Here is a 14,765-nt window from a genome sequence, read left to right as displayed (position 1 = left end):
CAGTCGCCATGGAGGTGAGCTGCGCATGCGTCGGCCACCTGTGCACCCCTGACCCCTGAAATGTGTCCGGACAGACGGTACGGACAGAGATGGAGCAAGAACCAGTCGCCACGGAGGCAGGCTGCGCATGTGTCTGCCACCGTCCAACAAGGGCCCATCTCAGAGAAAGCAGATGAACCAGACACTCTGATCATAGGAGACTCAACCATCAAGTATATAACCAGTAAGAAGATCAAAACATGCAACTTCCCAGATGGAATGGTTAGTGATATCAACCAGAAACTAGCCAAAATCATATTGGAAAACCCCAAAATCTCACAGATTATTGTGCATGCAGGATTTAATGATATTCAAATAGAACAGTCAGAACTTCTGAAGAGGGATTACACTGATCCATTGGATACACTGGACAAAATACACATTAATTCATTCATCAGTGGACCCATACCAGCAGTTGACAGGGGAATAAACAGATTCAGTCGTCTACTTGCACTGAATACATGGCTTTCCAGAGTCTGCAATGAAATAGGAAGGGGCTTTATTGACAATTTCAACTTATTCTGGGGGCGCAAATATCTTTTCAGAGCAGATGGCCTACACCCAAACAGGTTAGGTTCAAAACTGTTGAGGGACAATCTTCTCTTCTCGCTTTCCCACAAATCTCCATGGTCTGACGCACAGGCCACAGTCAGAGCACAGGTTGAGAAGAAGCGAGACTACAGCCTCCCCCACACATCTACTCTGCCACTATCTGACACACAGATAGCAGACAGCCCACAGACCTTGAAGAGAGACAACAGCCCGCCCGACGCCATCAACCCTGTGCTTTCCCCCATCGCTGATGCTGGCTTGGCGAGGAACGGCCACCCCCCTCCTCTGCATTCCCCCATCGACGATGACCTCCAGCCTCATCTCTCCCATAGCCACAACAACAACTCCAGCCCCAATGACTCCTCCCTTTGCGATTTTCCAGCCGAATTTAAGAAACTGGAATATGTTGGCATCAAACTTGCATCTGTGTCAATGATAGCATTGCCACGTCATGGCCACAGGCTGGTAACACCCAAGAGGATGGCGCCCCAGCCCCCCCCCTGTACTGATAGTAGTCCTGATTATTACCGAGACAAAAAAGGGTTCAGCCGTAGACACAGTATAAAGGAAGTTTCACATAATCTGCTGAACCCAAGGTAGCCTACGTCAAAGCAGGGCAACTTTTGCATTCATGCTGTAACCACTAAGAGAGTAAACAAAGGGAAACTTAGACAAACTGCTAACCTCACAAATCTCATATCTATTGCCTCCAAACCAAAACAACCTTAAAGCCTATCAACAACACCATCAGGATGGCACTACTTAATGTGAGGTCTCTTAATAACAAATCATTTTTAGCCAATGATTTTATTACCACTTCTACACTGGATTTTATGTTTTTAACTGAAACATGGCTGGAACAAATTAACAGTGCAACCGTTCTGATAGAGACAGCTCCTCCCAACTATAACTTTTTTGATGCATGTAGATCTGGAAAAAGAGGTGGAGGGGTTGCTGCTATATTTAAAAATGTATTTCAGGGGAAACAGATGTTGTTTGGTGATTTTCCATCGTTCGAATACCTTGGTGCTGTATTGAAATGCTCCCCCAGAGTTCTCCTATTAATTATTTACAGGCCACCCACATATTCTGCAAATTTTTTCGATGACTTCACAGAATTATTGTCTAGCATCTCCACAGAATTTGACTGTCTAGTTATAACTGGTGACTTCAATTTTCATACTGATGATTTGAATGACAAGTGTGCAAAAAAACTTTTTGCCATTTTGGACACATTTTGGACACACGACATACAGACAAAATCAAACACTGTCAAAAAAAGGTATATCAATGAAGATTCTTATGTCCTTTTTAAAAAGGCCATCTCCTTGCTACCACCTCTAAACCCATGTTCTGCTGATGAAACTGTAATTTGAAAATTTTGAAAGTCATAGATGTCATTGCACATTATAAGGTTAAAACGATTTCTGGAAAGCAAAAGGCACCCTGGAGAAAAGATGCTTCTGTAACAGCACAGAAAAAAGAATGCAGGAAGGTTGAACGCATCTGGCGTAAAACAAAACTTCATATTCACCATGATATCTATAAAGAGAGCCTCCGTGCCTACAATTTAGATTTAAAAAATGCTAGAGAAACATTTTCCTCCAATATTATAAAAACCAACACTAATAATGCAAAAACCTTATTTGCAACTGTTGACAGACTGACCAACCCCCCAACACAAATTCCACCTGATCTTTTTATACTGATAAAATTGAAGGTATCATACGCGTCATCAATATCTCCACTTCAAACAAAAATGTTGTACTACCACCCTGTTCAGGCAAAAGTAACGTGGCAAGGATGGCATGCTTTAATGTTGTAGACTCTCAAAATCTTGTGGAAACTGACACAACTAAAGCCATCCACCTGTTACCTTGATACTATACCTACCAACCTCTTTAAGAATGTTTTCGACTGCCTAGCAGTAGACATATTGCAGATAGTTAACAACTCTCTCCAGTCAGGCAATTTCCCAAAAGCTTTGAAAACTGCAGTTATTAAACCCCTTTTAAAAAAGCGGAGCGTAGATGCCTCCATTATTAACAACTACAGACCAATATCAAATCTACCCTTCATAAGTAAAATCATTGAGAAAGTTGTCCTCCAGCAACTTAATCACTTCCTGGCATCAACTGGTTGCTATGACACCTTCCAATCAGGATTTCGACCCCTGCACAGCCCTGAGACCGCCCTCATTAAAGTTGTAAACGACATCCGTCTTAACACAGACTCTGGCAAAACCTCAATACTAATGTTACTTGACCTCAGTGCTGCATTCGACACTGTAGACCATACATTACTTCTGGACCAGTTAGAAAACTGGGTGGGGCTTTCAGGCACCGTCTTAAATTGGTTCAGGTCCTACCTACAAAATAGGAACTACTTTGTTTCCATTGGCGACTTTGTATCAGAATCAACCAACGTGACATGTGGAGTCCCACAAGGTTCGATCTTAGGACCCTCTTTATTCAACATCGACATGCTCCCACTAGGGCAAATCATGCAAAATAACAATATTGACCATCATTGCTATGCTGATGACACGCAAATCTATGTATCGCTATCACCAAATGACTATCAGCCCATAGATCTGCTGTGCCAGTGCATTGAGCAAGTGAAAGAATGGATGTGCCGAAATTTCCTTCAACTAAATGAGGACAAAACAGTGATAATTGTATTTGGTTCTAAAACGGAAAGGCTTAAAGTAACCCAACACCTTCACTCTCTGTCCCTGAAAACCTCAATCAAAGCCAGAAATCTAGGGGTTATCATGGATTCAGATTTACATTTCGACAGTCACATCAAATAAGTTACAAAATCGGCATAATATCACCTTAAAAATGTAGCAAGACTTAGAGGGCTCATGTCCACCGAAGACTTACAAAAACTTGTACATGCCTTTATCACTAGTAAGCTTGATTACTGCAATGGTCTCCTTACAGGTCTCCCAAAACAAACTGAGGAAGCTTCAGCTTGTTCAGAATGCTGCTGCTAGAGTTCTAACAAAGACCAAAAAATGTGATCATATTACACCAATTCTGAAATCGTTACATTGGCTTCTTGTAGGTCAGAGATTGATTTTAAAATCATGTTGCCAACTTATAAATCCCTACATCGTTTAGGCCCAAAATAGTTAACTGATATGCTTCCACTACATCAGCCTTCTAGACCACTAAGATCCTCTGAGACCAATCTGTTAATTATCCCCAGAGTAAACACAAAACATGGGAAAGCAGGATTTAGTTACTATGCAACAAATAGCTGGAATAAACTCCCAGAGGATTTAAGAGTTGCCCCAACTCTGAGCACCTTTAAAACCAGACTGAAGACTTTTATGTTTGCTATAGCTTTCTGCTAAATCTTAAATACATTGCACTTTCTAAAAAGCTTTTTTAACTTTGCCTTTATTTTCTATATTAATGCTACAATGCCTTTTTAACTTTCTACTTTCTTTGCATATGTTTTTTACTTATCTATTATTTTATTTTATTGTATGACAATGTTAACATGTGAAGCACTTTGAGTCTGCCTTGTGTATGAAAAGTGCTATATAAATAAAGTTGCCTTGCCTTGCCTAAAAAGCAAGGGAGGATTGTCTTCCTCGGAGGTCTAGAGCACGAGACCTCTGGTCTCGTGCTCTAAATCTTTTATTGCATCATCTTTCGCATCCCAGTTTGCTGACAACTGGGCTAGGTTGAAATATACAGGCAAAGCAGATCTACCCTCACGGGAGTATGTTGGTAAAGAACTTTTGTTTGAATCCAACCTTTTGTGTGCCCGTGACGTACATTCATTCATTCATTCATCGCCCTGCCTAACCGACGCGAGTTTGAATTATGTTTCTATCAGCAAGCTACACTCCGTCGCTTCTTGGAGCAGTATGCTGCTGAGAGTCAGCAGGATAAATGGAAATTCTGGTCCATTGACTCCTCAGTCAGTATTGGTATAGTTAACCTCGTGGTTAAGTTCTGGACCGGCCGTGTGTCAGATCACGACGTTGAGCTGTATCTGAAGCGATACTGTAACATACTGGAGAAGCCGTATGTGGGGGGACGTGTGACGTCTGGCCTGCAGGGGGAGTATGGGCAGGTTGGGAGCGCACCGGATTGGCTGGGGGGGTTGGACCTGAGGGCGAGCAGGTGTCAGCACTCAGGCCAATCAGGGAGTGTTTGTATTTATGTGCCTGCTTTGTGGTTAGTAGGGAAACCGGGGAGAAGAGAGAGAGAGGTCCAACGCGTTCCGTGCCAGAGATCGCATGCCGTGGATCGCAAACGCGAGGACTCTCCTGGACATTACTTTCCATTTTAGTTTGAAGTCGCTGTTTTGTTTTGATTTTGCAATAAAGACACTCCCAGTGCGGGAAGACGAACTGTGGCCTCCCTGCGCTCTCTGAACCTGCTACACCGTACAAACCATTAGACCAGTTTGGAATATGGTACAGCATCCGCAAATACAAGGTGGAGCTCAAGCGAGATGCCAACAGTCATCTCATGTCTTTGTCCACCTCCGTGTCCCTGGGTCCTTACAACTGGCCGTCTTCAGTATCCCGGCTAAGAGATGCGTTGTTTCATATGCAACAGCACGGATCCTCGGGTCAGGGAGTGCCGGGAGGTAAAGTGCTGGAAGTTTGCCAGCCTGGGGCACAAAGCTAATGCCTTCAACAATGATGCGGAGTGCAGTCTATGTGGGCAGCGAGGGCACTCGTTTTTCAAATGCCCCCGGAGCTTAACGTGGCACTGGCACGGAGGAAGTCTCAAGCCGAGGAGCAGTAGAGACAGGTCCTGGCGCTGCTGAGGACCTCCAGACCGGAGCCATCACAAGCTGACGCCAGCGCTTCACAGACAGCAGTCCAACAGACGGAGCCCGAGGAGAATGCACCGAGAGGAGAGGCGAGGAGGAGCCGAGTCATCACCGAGCAGAGAGGAGTTAGGTGATGACGAGGTGAGAGAGCTGCAGGTGATGGCTGGAGTGAGACCACAACCGCAGCGGGTGCCTATCAGGAGTGGCCGTGGGAGAGCTCAAAGAAGCTCTTTTGCTGCAGCTGCACTGATGAGGGATGCAGCCAGCTCCACAGGGACCCCCGCTCAGGTGGGGAGTCAGCTCAGTCCCTGTGGCCCAGAGGTTGCAGCCGGAGAGGAGACGGAGGAGGCAGTCAGACAGCTGGAGAAGGCCGTCGATGAGATCCTGCCACCCTGGTCCGACTCCTCAGGCGTTGAGGATGGCGCCGGGATCAGTGAGCAGCGACGGGAGGAGCGAGGTGAGGAGTCGTACGACTCGGCAAGCGAGGAACCGAGCATCAGAAGCCTGAAGCCGATGGAGCGTCAAATTTTCGGCAGCGACTCGGACACTAGCGAAGAGGAGGGGACCCCCCTTGTTTCAGCGGAGTCGACAGGAGCTCCCTCACAGGTGAGTGTTTCCCAGAAGCGACAGACGTCGCCTCTGGTAAGTGAAGAAAAAAAACAGAAGAAATGATTTGCTGGTTAACACTTTGTCACCATGACTGTACTTTCCATTATAACCTGTAATGTGAGAGGTATCCAGTCCATAAAGAATAGAGAGACTAAGATGTCTGCTCTCCATAATACAAGTTATGACATTATTTGTGCACAAGAGCTACGGTTAACATCACAGGCTGACGTCGAAGACGTGCGTGCCAGGTGGGAAAAAGGCACTTCCATTGTGTCCAGAGGCTGTGATAAAGCTGATGGAGTAGCTATATTGTTTAAAAATAACGCAGAAATTATAAAGACAAGAGAAATCATTCCAGGGAGGATTTTGTTAGTAGATTGTTTTTATTAACCCATTTAAAAATACGAATTATTAATATATACACAACTCAAGATGCATCTACTAAAGTGAGGATGTTAAAAAAACTATACGAGCTACTGTCAGTGTGCTTTTACACTGTCCTGAGCGGGGACTTCAACTCGTATACTGAGGCTAATGACAGGATCCCTGTCCCTACGAATCCTCGCAGCAGGAATAGGGAAAGTGATGTTTTGAAAAAAATGAGTGAATCTTGTGGAGTTAAAGATGTTTTTAGAGTGCTGCATCCCTTTGATGTAGGCTCTACTTCGGTTCGATCCGCGTATCAAAACGAGGATAGACCGGATATACGTGACTGCTGACATTACACCTGTAAGCTATAAGACTCGGGTTTTGGTCAATTCAGACCACCTGGCTGTAATAGCACTTTTAAAATTTGAAAAGACCGAAAAAAAAGGTTTTTGGAAACTAAATGTTAGCTGTTTAAAGAACAACGATGTAATTACTGAATTAAAAAAAGAAGTAGTAATAACAAAAAGTTTAAAGGTTCCAACCAGGTCCTATTTGGAACTGTGGGAAGTATTAAAAGAACGTCCGAGATATTTTTTCAAATTTAAATGTAGAATGTTAAACCAGGAGCAAAATGCAAAATACAGCGCACGAATGGCTAGTTTTGTAGATTTGAAAACTAAAGCAAATAAAACGGAGATAGACACAGACTTTGACCGAAATGGAAATTGAGCTGGCCAAATTAAATGTTGTATCATTTTGCCTTCGCCTACAGGCAGGTATGGGGGACACAGCATGTCCTACCAATGTACATAACCTGGCAAGTATACAGAAAAAGAAACTCGAAAATAAGCATGTGGGACCAATACTAAATGAAAATGGTCTTTTAATAGAAGATGAGAAAACAAAAAGGGAAACGATTCGAGAAATGTGTGAAAAACTATATAGAAAATGTGATATTAATGTGTCAAGGTTGCAGTCTTTTCTCGACTCCATTATTTTGAATGGGGTTGACCTTATTTCAGAGGGTGGGGTAATTACTTCTAATGAAGTAAGAGAAGCAATTTCTCAGTTATGTAAGGGAAAGTCACCAGGGCTAGATGGCCATCCTAATGAGTTTTACCTCTCTTGCTCAGACATGTTGGTAGACTTGCTAACCTCAGCTTTTAACGGCGGAATCAAAGCAGGCAAGATGCACACATCCTTTTATCAAGATGTGATATCGTTTATAAATAAAAAGGGGCCCTCTCCCAATCTAGATAATTGGAGGCACGTCACAATTATGAACGTCGATTATAAGATTTTAGCGAAAATAGTAGCAAACAGGCTAAATGATGATCTAGAGAAGCTTGTGGAAAATGTGCCATGTGCCATTAAGAGGAGGCTAATGTGGGACAACTTATGTATTTTAAGAGACATTACCAGTGGGAATGTAAAAGATGAGATCTTTTTGATAAGCCTTGACCAGAAAAAAGCTTTTGATTATGTATCTAGAGAATAATTGTGGGAAGTGCTAAGGGCATATGGTTTTAAAGAAGAACTTATTCATATTATTAAATTGTTATAAGTAGAATCCACGGTCCAAATAAACGTTAATGGGGTCTTAACGGATTCATTTGCAATCAAGAGGGGGGTAAAACAAGGGTGCCCCCTCTCAGCAGCTCTCTACATTCTCGCTATTAAACCTTTTTTAAGCAAGATTAAGAACGATAAAAGGCTCTCAGGTATTAACGCTAGTGGTGGCTAGCGAGTAGTTGTCTTGGCTTATGCCGGCGACATTACCATCATAATTAACAACAGTAAATAATTGAATATTGTTAATGAGCACTTGTCACTATATAAAGAGATCTCTGGGTCCAAATTAAACCATGACAAGACAGAAGGTGTTTGGTTCGGGAGGAGTGAGGCAAAGCCAGTAATAAATATAAACGATAAAGATACAATGTCAATCCTGGGCATAAAGTTCAGTAGGAACGATTGTTATGGAGAAAACAGGAATGAGAAAGATAAAGAAATTAAAGAAGAACTGGATAAATGGGAAAATAAATCATGTAGCTATAGGGCCAAGATATTAATCATAAAAACATGTGTTGTGTCAAAGCTGCTGTTCTTGGCAACCATTTTTCCTCCTAAGGACCAGACACTTAAAAAGATAAATAAAATGCTTGTTAATTTCATTTGGGGAAACACAAGGGAGGTTACAAAGAGAGAGCTTTTATATAAAAACAAAAAAACGGGGGGCTCGGAGCTGTGGACCTGGGGCTAAAATTGAGAATTGCATTTTGTAAAAACATTGCATCTGGTTTTAAAAGAAAGGCTGTTTGGATAGGTGAGGCCTTGAGCTGGACCAAAAAGAGGGGTCGTGCTAGAAGTTCACTGCCTTATTTTAAAGTAATGTTTGGTGATCTTATGGAGAAATCGGTACATCTGAATATTGACTGGCTTGGAACTCCCAGTAAAAATATATATATTATTGTGTGTAATGACTTGTATGGGGACATTTTCCCCTATAAATATCTAGATGATACTGAAAAGCAGGTGTGTCTGAAAAACATTGAGCAAAACTATATCTTAAAAAAAGAGAGACGTAATGTGGCTGGTCTCAGTAAGGAGACTATCAGTTAGAGCAGTGGTAAAGTGGAGCTGTTTCGTTAAAACTGTTAAATGCCCGATTCATAATTGTGATGAAGATGAATCAGTTGAGTACCTGCTTGTAGACTGCCAGAGATCACAGTATGTCTGGGGGAAAATGTAACAGATTGTTTTTAGCGTTAATATCACATATAAGGCTGCTATGTATGGAGTTTTCGAGGAACGCATGTCTGCCATGGATCAGGACTTTTATTGGTCCGTGGTGTGCACCGTCATCAACAAACTGTGGAACACTAGGTGCGCCACGGTTATACAACAGGAATCCATCTCGGGAGAGGTGGTATTCAAACTGATTCAAACTGAGCTAAAAAGTAGAGCTGTCAGTTAAACGCAAACCAATTTTAACGGCGTTAAAAAAATTATCGCACGATTAACGCAATTATTATAGTTTTTTTTTTTCTTTGGCTCAAAACAAAGAAGCAGTAGCCTGACTGCTAGGATCAAATGCCCTTTGTTCAAAGCAGTCGTTTAATTGCACTATAGGCTCTTTTTTTGTATAGTCCTGTTTTGATCAGTATATGCCAATGTTGTTATCAATAAAAAATCATTTGCACAAGGCAAGCCGATGCACTTCACCATGTTGATAAGAGAATTAAAATGAGAAGAATTATGGGACAAAAAAAATCAAGGGATATTTATCATAGAAAAATAATTTGCGATTAATAGCGATTAATCGTGAGTTAACTATGACATTAATGCAATTAATCACGATTAAATATTTTAATCGCTTGACAGCTCTACTAAAAAGACAACGAACTCTTGACTCCAGAGAAAAAAGAATGAGACCATGGCACTTAATGGCATTATGAAACTATTTAAATGTGTTGCATTCAAATGTGTATTTTCTTGAACTGATTTGTAAAACCTTCATTGCTTAAATACAATTTATTAAAAAGCATGGGTGTCCTCCGGTCTTACCTCTTCCAGACATGTTCAGATTTTCCCGGTTGGAACGCTGCAGAGAAATGCCCGATCGGTGAAATGCTCTAGTATATATATACTAGAGCATCTATCTAGGTCTCTGCTCATTGGCCATCCACAATTTGAAAAGATTGGACCAATCACGATGCAGTTAGATCATGACCGTCAACCCCAAGTGGTGTTGGAACAAAATTAAATGTGTCCCTATTGAAAATGAAGACGTAGAAATGGATATATAATATAGAATTGAGTTGTACATCAATTGCATTGCTCGCCAAGTGGTATCATAAAATCTAGTCAACATCATTTGACAATTAAACCATCCGCTTGTAGATGTGTTGAACTCTTATCAATCCAACGTTGAACACGGAGGTATCCATATTTGAATATTATATTCCATGTAACCATTTCTATGCAACTTTACTTTAAGAAAATATAAATCGGCCGCTTTCATAGGCGGACATACTGAAGTAAAGGGTTTATTTTCTGAAATTCACCCGATTATATCAGTACATCGCATCTAGGTTTAAGTAACCTAGGCCACATCATTTACCTAACGGCAATCAGGGTTGACCAAAAAGGAAGATTGCTTTTTGAACTTTTTAGGTGGCTCTTAAAAGAGCCTTTTTGCAGACTAAACTTGTCAAATTATGCGCGCTCTCCGCGGATACGGCGGGCGAGTTGGATGTCCTTGGGCATGATGGTGACCCTCTTGGCGTGGATGGCGCACAAGTTGGTGTCCTCGAACAGACCAACCAGGTAAGCCTCGCTGGCCTCCTGAAGAGCCATAACAGCGGAGCTCTGGAAGCGGAGGTCGGTCTTGAAGTCCTGGGCGATCTCCCTCACCAGGCGCTGGAAGGGCAGCTTGCGGATCAGCAGCTCGGTGGATTTCTGATAACGACGGATCTCTCTCAGCGCTACTGTACCGGGCCTGTAACGATGGGGCTTCTTCACGCCACCGGTGGCCGGGGCGCTCTTGCGGGCAGCCTTGGTGGCGAGCTGCTTCCTGGGAGCTTTCCCACCGGTGGATTTACGAGCGGTTTGCTTAGTTCTTGCCATTTCAGATGAGTTTCCTCTAACTTGGGTGGCTGACTGCCGTTGAATTGACTTTATATAGCCAGTCGCGGAGAACAGCCACACCCTGATTGGTCCTTTGAAACACGCTATGAGAGTCGTTGAATACAGAGCCAAAGTACCGCCCTCATGAAGCCCAACCCTTCTTTCTAACCATCTGTTTAGTGCGTCCATGAAAGAAGAATTAACTCTGACTTATCAATGTATTTAATTGATTCGAGGTCATAGTATAGGCCTACAATCTTCATTATACAGTTGGCTTTTTTAGCGTCATTCGACCATGTTGAAACAGCAGCTTTATTTCAATTTTCTGCTTTGAGTGAGTTAGTTTAAGATGTTGTCAAAACGCCTAAAGGCATCGAACTATTTCATGAGATTAAGTAAAATATTTTATTTGACAATTTGTAACAACGAAGCATTCATGCCTCATTTATATTTTGGTCTGTATCCGGCGGCGTAGAACATTACTTTAGTAGGCTACTTCGGTACCACTTTCTGAGCTAGATTTTCTTTGTGTAACATACAAAATGGTGAGCACGAAAATCCAACTCTAGTGGAGGCTGTGGAGATGACCAGGGGAAATAAATGACACGGTAGGTAATACACAAAAGTGTGGTCCTCTATCGCGTCCCTCTTCGAGATAAATGGCCCTATCGTGTTTTATCGTAAGAGCCACTGGCATGTTTATAATGCGTTACTGAGTTTACCAAAGTCCCCCAACCATCTACTTCACATTCGGATGGCCGCCAGTAGGTTTCATATCCAAATGCACATATTTTCGTGGTTATGTTTCCCGATTGCACGTCAAACATCAGACATAGGCCTATTTGAAAATCAATTACTGCAACGCCGGGACACATTCCTTACTTAATGCAATCGTTACACCACACTTGACTGCGGTCTTAGAAACGGTTTTTTGGAGCCCTTCTTGGGAGCGGGTTTGGCGACTTCAGCAGGCATGATGTCAATGGAATGAGTTCACTGTGATCCCCTGCCATATTTAAAGGAGATACATGCAAATTTACATGTGATAGTCCTGCTTTGCGATTGGCTAAGATATACCGGAAGTCAGAGTTACGTTGCTTTTTGGCGGGCGGAGATGGCTCCGCCTAAGTACTTCCGCTCAATTTGAATTCCCATTCAGTGCTAGTCAAGCCCATACATATAGAACACTAGTAGCGGCGGCGTCTAGAACGTCACCATAGGCGGCCATCTTACAACAGTAAATCTTGCTGTTGGAGTCTGGGGTAGCTGAGGTGAGTCAGTGATCTGCACGCTAATACAACGCTAATACTGTTATCTCGCTGAAATATTGACGGATTTACAAACGGTTCGGTTTCTTACAAACATTAATTCCGGATGCTTGAACATGTTTAATTGCAGCTTTTATCTTCGAAAAACGACTTAATCGTGCAGCTTAGTTGTGCATCACGGGTAGGCTACTAGCTACCCAGTAATTTTACATAGATGGGAGAGGCAGAGTTGCTCGTTCTTTTCAATATAATTTAAGTTGAACATGATTAAACTCAAGTTGCACATGATTTTCTATCGGGTTGGTTTGTTAAAAACATCTTGCATTATGAATTCTACAGGAAATTGCTGACAAGTGAAGATGCCTGACTTTTGTGCAGCCTACGGATGCGTCAATCTACGAACTCTCCAAACGAGAACCCGTGGGATGACCTTTCACCTGTAGGATATTACAATATTATGACTTCTATCTTCAGGATAATCGTTAGAGACTTTGTGGAATTATATACAATACAGCTCCTGTTACACAGGAACAGCGGGGCTAGTATGATATAATAGTAAGAGTGTTGTTGACACAAGGCTTTCTAGAATATGTTTGTTAACACAATCACTGAATGGAATCTTGGACACTTTTTTATTGTTTTTAGTGTGGTTAATCTTAAATACGGATTGAAAATGTTGACAATAATTAATATATCTTGGTACATTTCTCACTTTTTTAAGGTTTCCCAAAAACAAAACGAGAAGGATTAAGTGGGAAATGGCCCTAAGAAGGGACAGTTTTACTGCTTCTGACAGATCACTGCTCTGCAGTGACCACTTCAGGATTGAGGACTTTGACAGGACGGGGCAGACTGTCCGGCTTAAAGATGGTGTTGTGCCAACCCTTTTCAACTTTCCAGCTCGTCTTCAAAGGGTATGTGTATCATTGACCAACAATAATTTAAGGTGTATAAGATTGATGTATCAATATAAATATGTGATTAAATGTCACACTTTAGTTTTAGTGTCTGTAAGTTATGTAATGTGTTGTTTATTACAGCATATTTTAGACACTCAAATCTTCTTTACTTGTGTTTATTTTAGTCGGTAGCAACCAGAAGCGCAACCAAATCTAAAAGAGCGGAAGAGAACCTGGCAATGGACTTGATGCCTGATGTTGTGAGTATTTTCATGTGGAATGTCACAAACTAATTAGAGAATCATATGGCTTGTTATATCAAAACCTTAATCTTGATGGTACCCAGGTCTATGATGATGTTACTAGTCTTGGAGCCCAATATTATTTAAGGGTGGTACTCTGTGTAAATAGTTTGAAAAACACTGTCTATCTCACTTTCTCACTCATTCACTGGAATGAATAAACATGTGTGAACATTGAAACTACACCCAGGGGTATGCAACCTTTTATATTTTTGTCCAGAGCCACAAAACGCCTTATAAGTGGAGAAGCCTGTACAATTTCTTAAAAGTGTACTGTTGTGTTTTCTGTTGGAGAATTGGAGGACCTAAAAATTAATTCAGGCTCACAGAATTCAAAAGTGAAGATTGAATTGTTGAAAAAGTAAGTTATTAATTTCCGTATTACTATTATTTATATATTTGTATGTTTTGCCAAAACAACAGGAAGCTACTGGAGAGAGGAGATTGAGCAGCAAGTGGCAGGACACTGACCACTTGTATGCATTGCCTGCTTGCCCTTCCCGTGAGGATGGACACTGGGATTTCAGCTGCCTTCAGTGTGCAGAATGTATATAGTTCTCTGCAAACCTATGGTGGTACCATGCCTTCAGTGTGCATATTGTATAAAGTTCTCTGCAAACCTATGGTGGCATCCTGCCTTCAATGTGTCTTGAACAACCACAAAGGTTGCACATATTATGTTCATATTTTATCGTATTTGCCTAATGCATATTTGACTGTAGATAGATTTGAGTGAAGTAACCAACACAATAGATTGCTGAGTTTTAGTAACCCATGTATTGATTTAACATAAATAACATGAATACCTTGTGCATGTGTGTTTTTATTGCACCTATCTGTTCTGTTTAATGTTAATTTCATATGAAAACACATGGTTTTAATTACACAAATACATCTCTGTTCAGGGTGGGGAATACATCTTGCAGCTTTTGTTGACGTATATTTGTAAAGGGAAATCTTGTACCTATTTTAGAACATTATTCTATTTTTCTTAGAACCAAAGTATTCATAAGTATGTACTGTCATGCCTACATATCTGACGTTTATAATAAACTAAACCGTTTGAAAATCTGTTAAGAATTTAGCAAGTTATGGTTTTTTAAAAGGTACATGTACCACTACCAACGCAATGTTATGGGTGAGCAGTTTACTGTGGTAAGACGGCCGCCAGTGGTGACGTTCGACTTCATTGGCCAGCAGCGCAGTCGAGACATCTAGTTCTATCACACTCTAATTAGCTAACTAACTCAAAACACCTAGAAAAGCCTTTAAATGGTCTCTCGTTTTGATTCTGT

General features: G+C 41.6%; 1 protein-coding gene and 2 long non-coding RNA genes across 3 annotated transcripts; 1 reads left to right on the top strand and 2 right to left on the bottom strand.

Annotated features, from left to right (window-relative positions):
* Positions 1-4,098: 4,098 nt before the first annotated feature.
* Positions 4,099-9,975, bottom strand: LOC115560210 (uncharacterized). The gene is made up of 3 exons (XR_003979717.1): positions 9,940-9,975; positions 9,077-9,108; positions 4,099-6,033 (listed from the first exon to the last, which is right to left on the bottom strand). It is a non-coding gene; the product is annotated as an uncharacterized LOC115560210 (long non-coding RNA).
* A 525-nt stretch (positions 9,976-10,500) lies between these two features.
* Positions 10,501-11,013, bottom strand: LOC115560025 (histone H3). The gene has a single exon (XM_030379309.1). The coding sequence runs from the start codon at positions 10,999-11,001 to the stop codon at positions 10,591-10,593; it is 411 nt and encodes a 136-aa protein (XP_030235169.1). The 5' UTR covers positions 11,002-11,013; the 3' UTR covers positions 10,501-10,590.
* Positions 11,014-12,147: 1,134 nt separating this feature from the next.
* Positions 12,148-14,542, top strand: LOC115538433 (uncharacterized). Its single transcript, XR_003975314.1, has 5 exons — positions 12,148-12,272; positions 12,609-12,708; positions 12,991-13,183; positions 13,354-13,428; positions 13,894-14,542. It is a non-coding gene; the product is annotated as an uncharacterized LOC115538433 (long non-coding RNA).
* The last annotated feature ends 223 nt before the right edge of the window (positions 14,543-14,765 follow it).

The sequence above is a fragment of the Gadus morhua genome, chromosome 2 (genome assembly GCF_902167405.1).
Source record: "Gadus morhua chromosome 2, gadMor3.0, whole genome shotgun sequence".
In the NCBI taxonomy this organism is placed as follows: domain Eukaryota; kingdom Metazoa; phylum Chordata; class Actinopteri; order Gadiformes; family Gadidae; genus Gadus; species Gadus morhua.
Note: the sequence above shows the minus strand (reverse complement) of the source record. Positions and strands in the feature narration are given on the sequence as shown.

Coding starts and splice junctions, on each gene's coding strand:
- LOC115560025 (XM_030379309.1), bottom strand. CDS start 11,001: ATGGCAAGAACTAAGCAAACCGCTCGTAAATCCACCGGTGGGAAAGCT.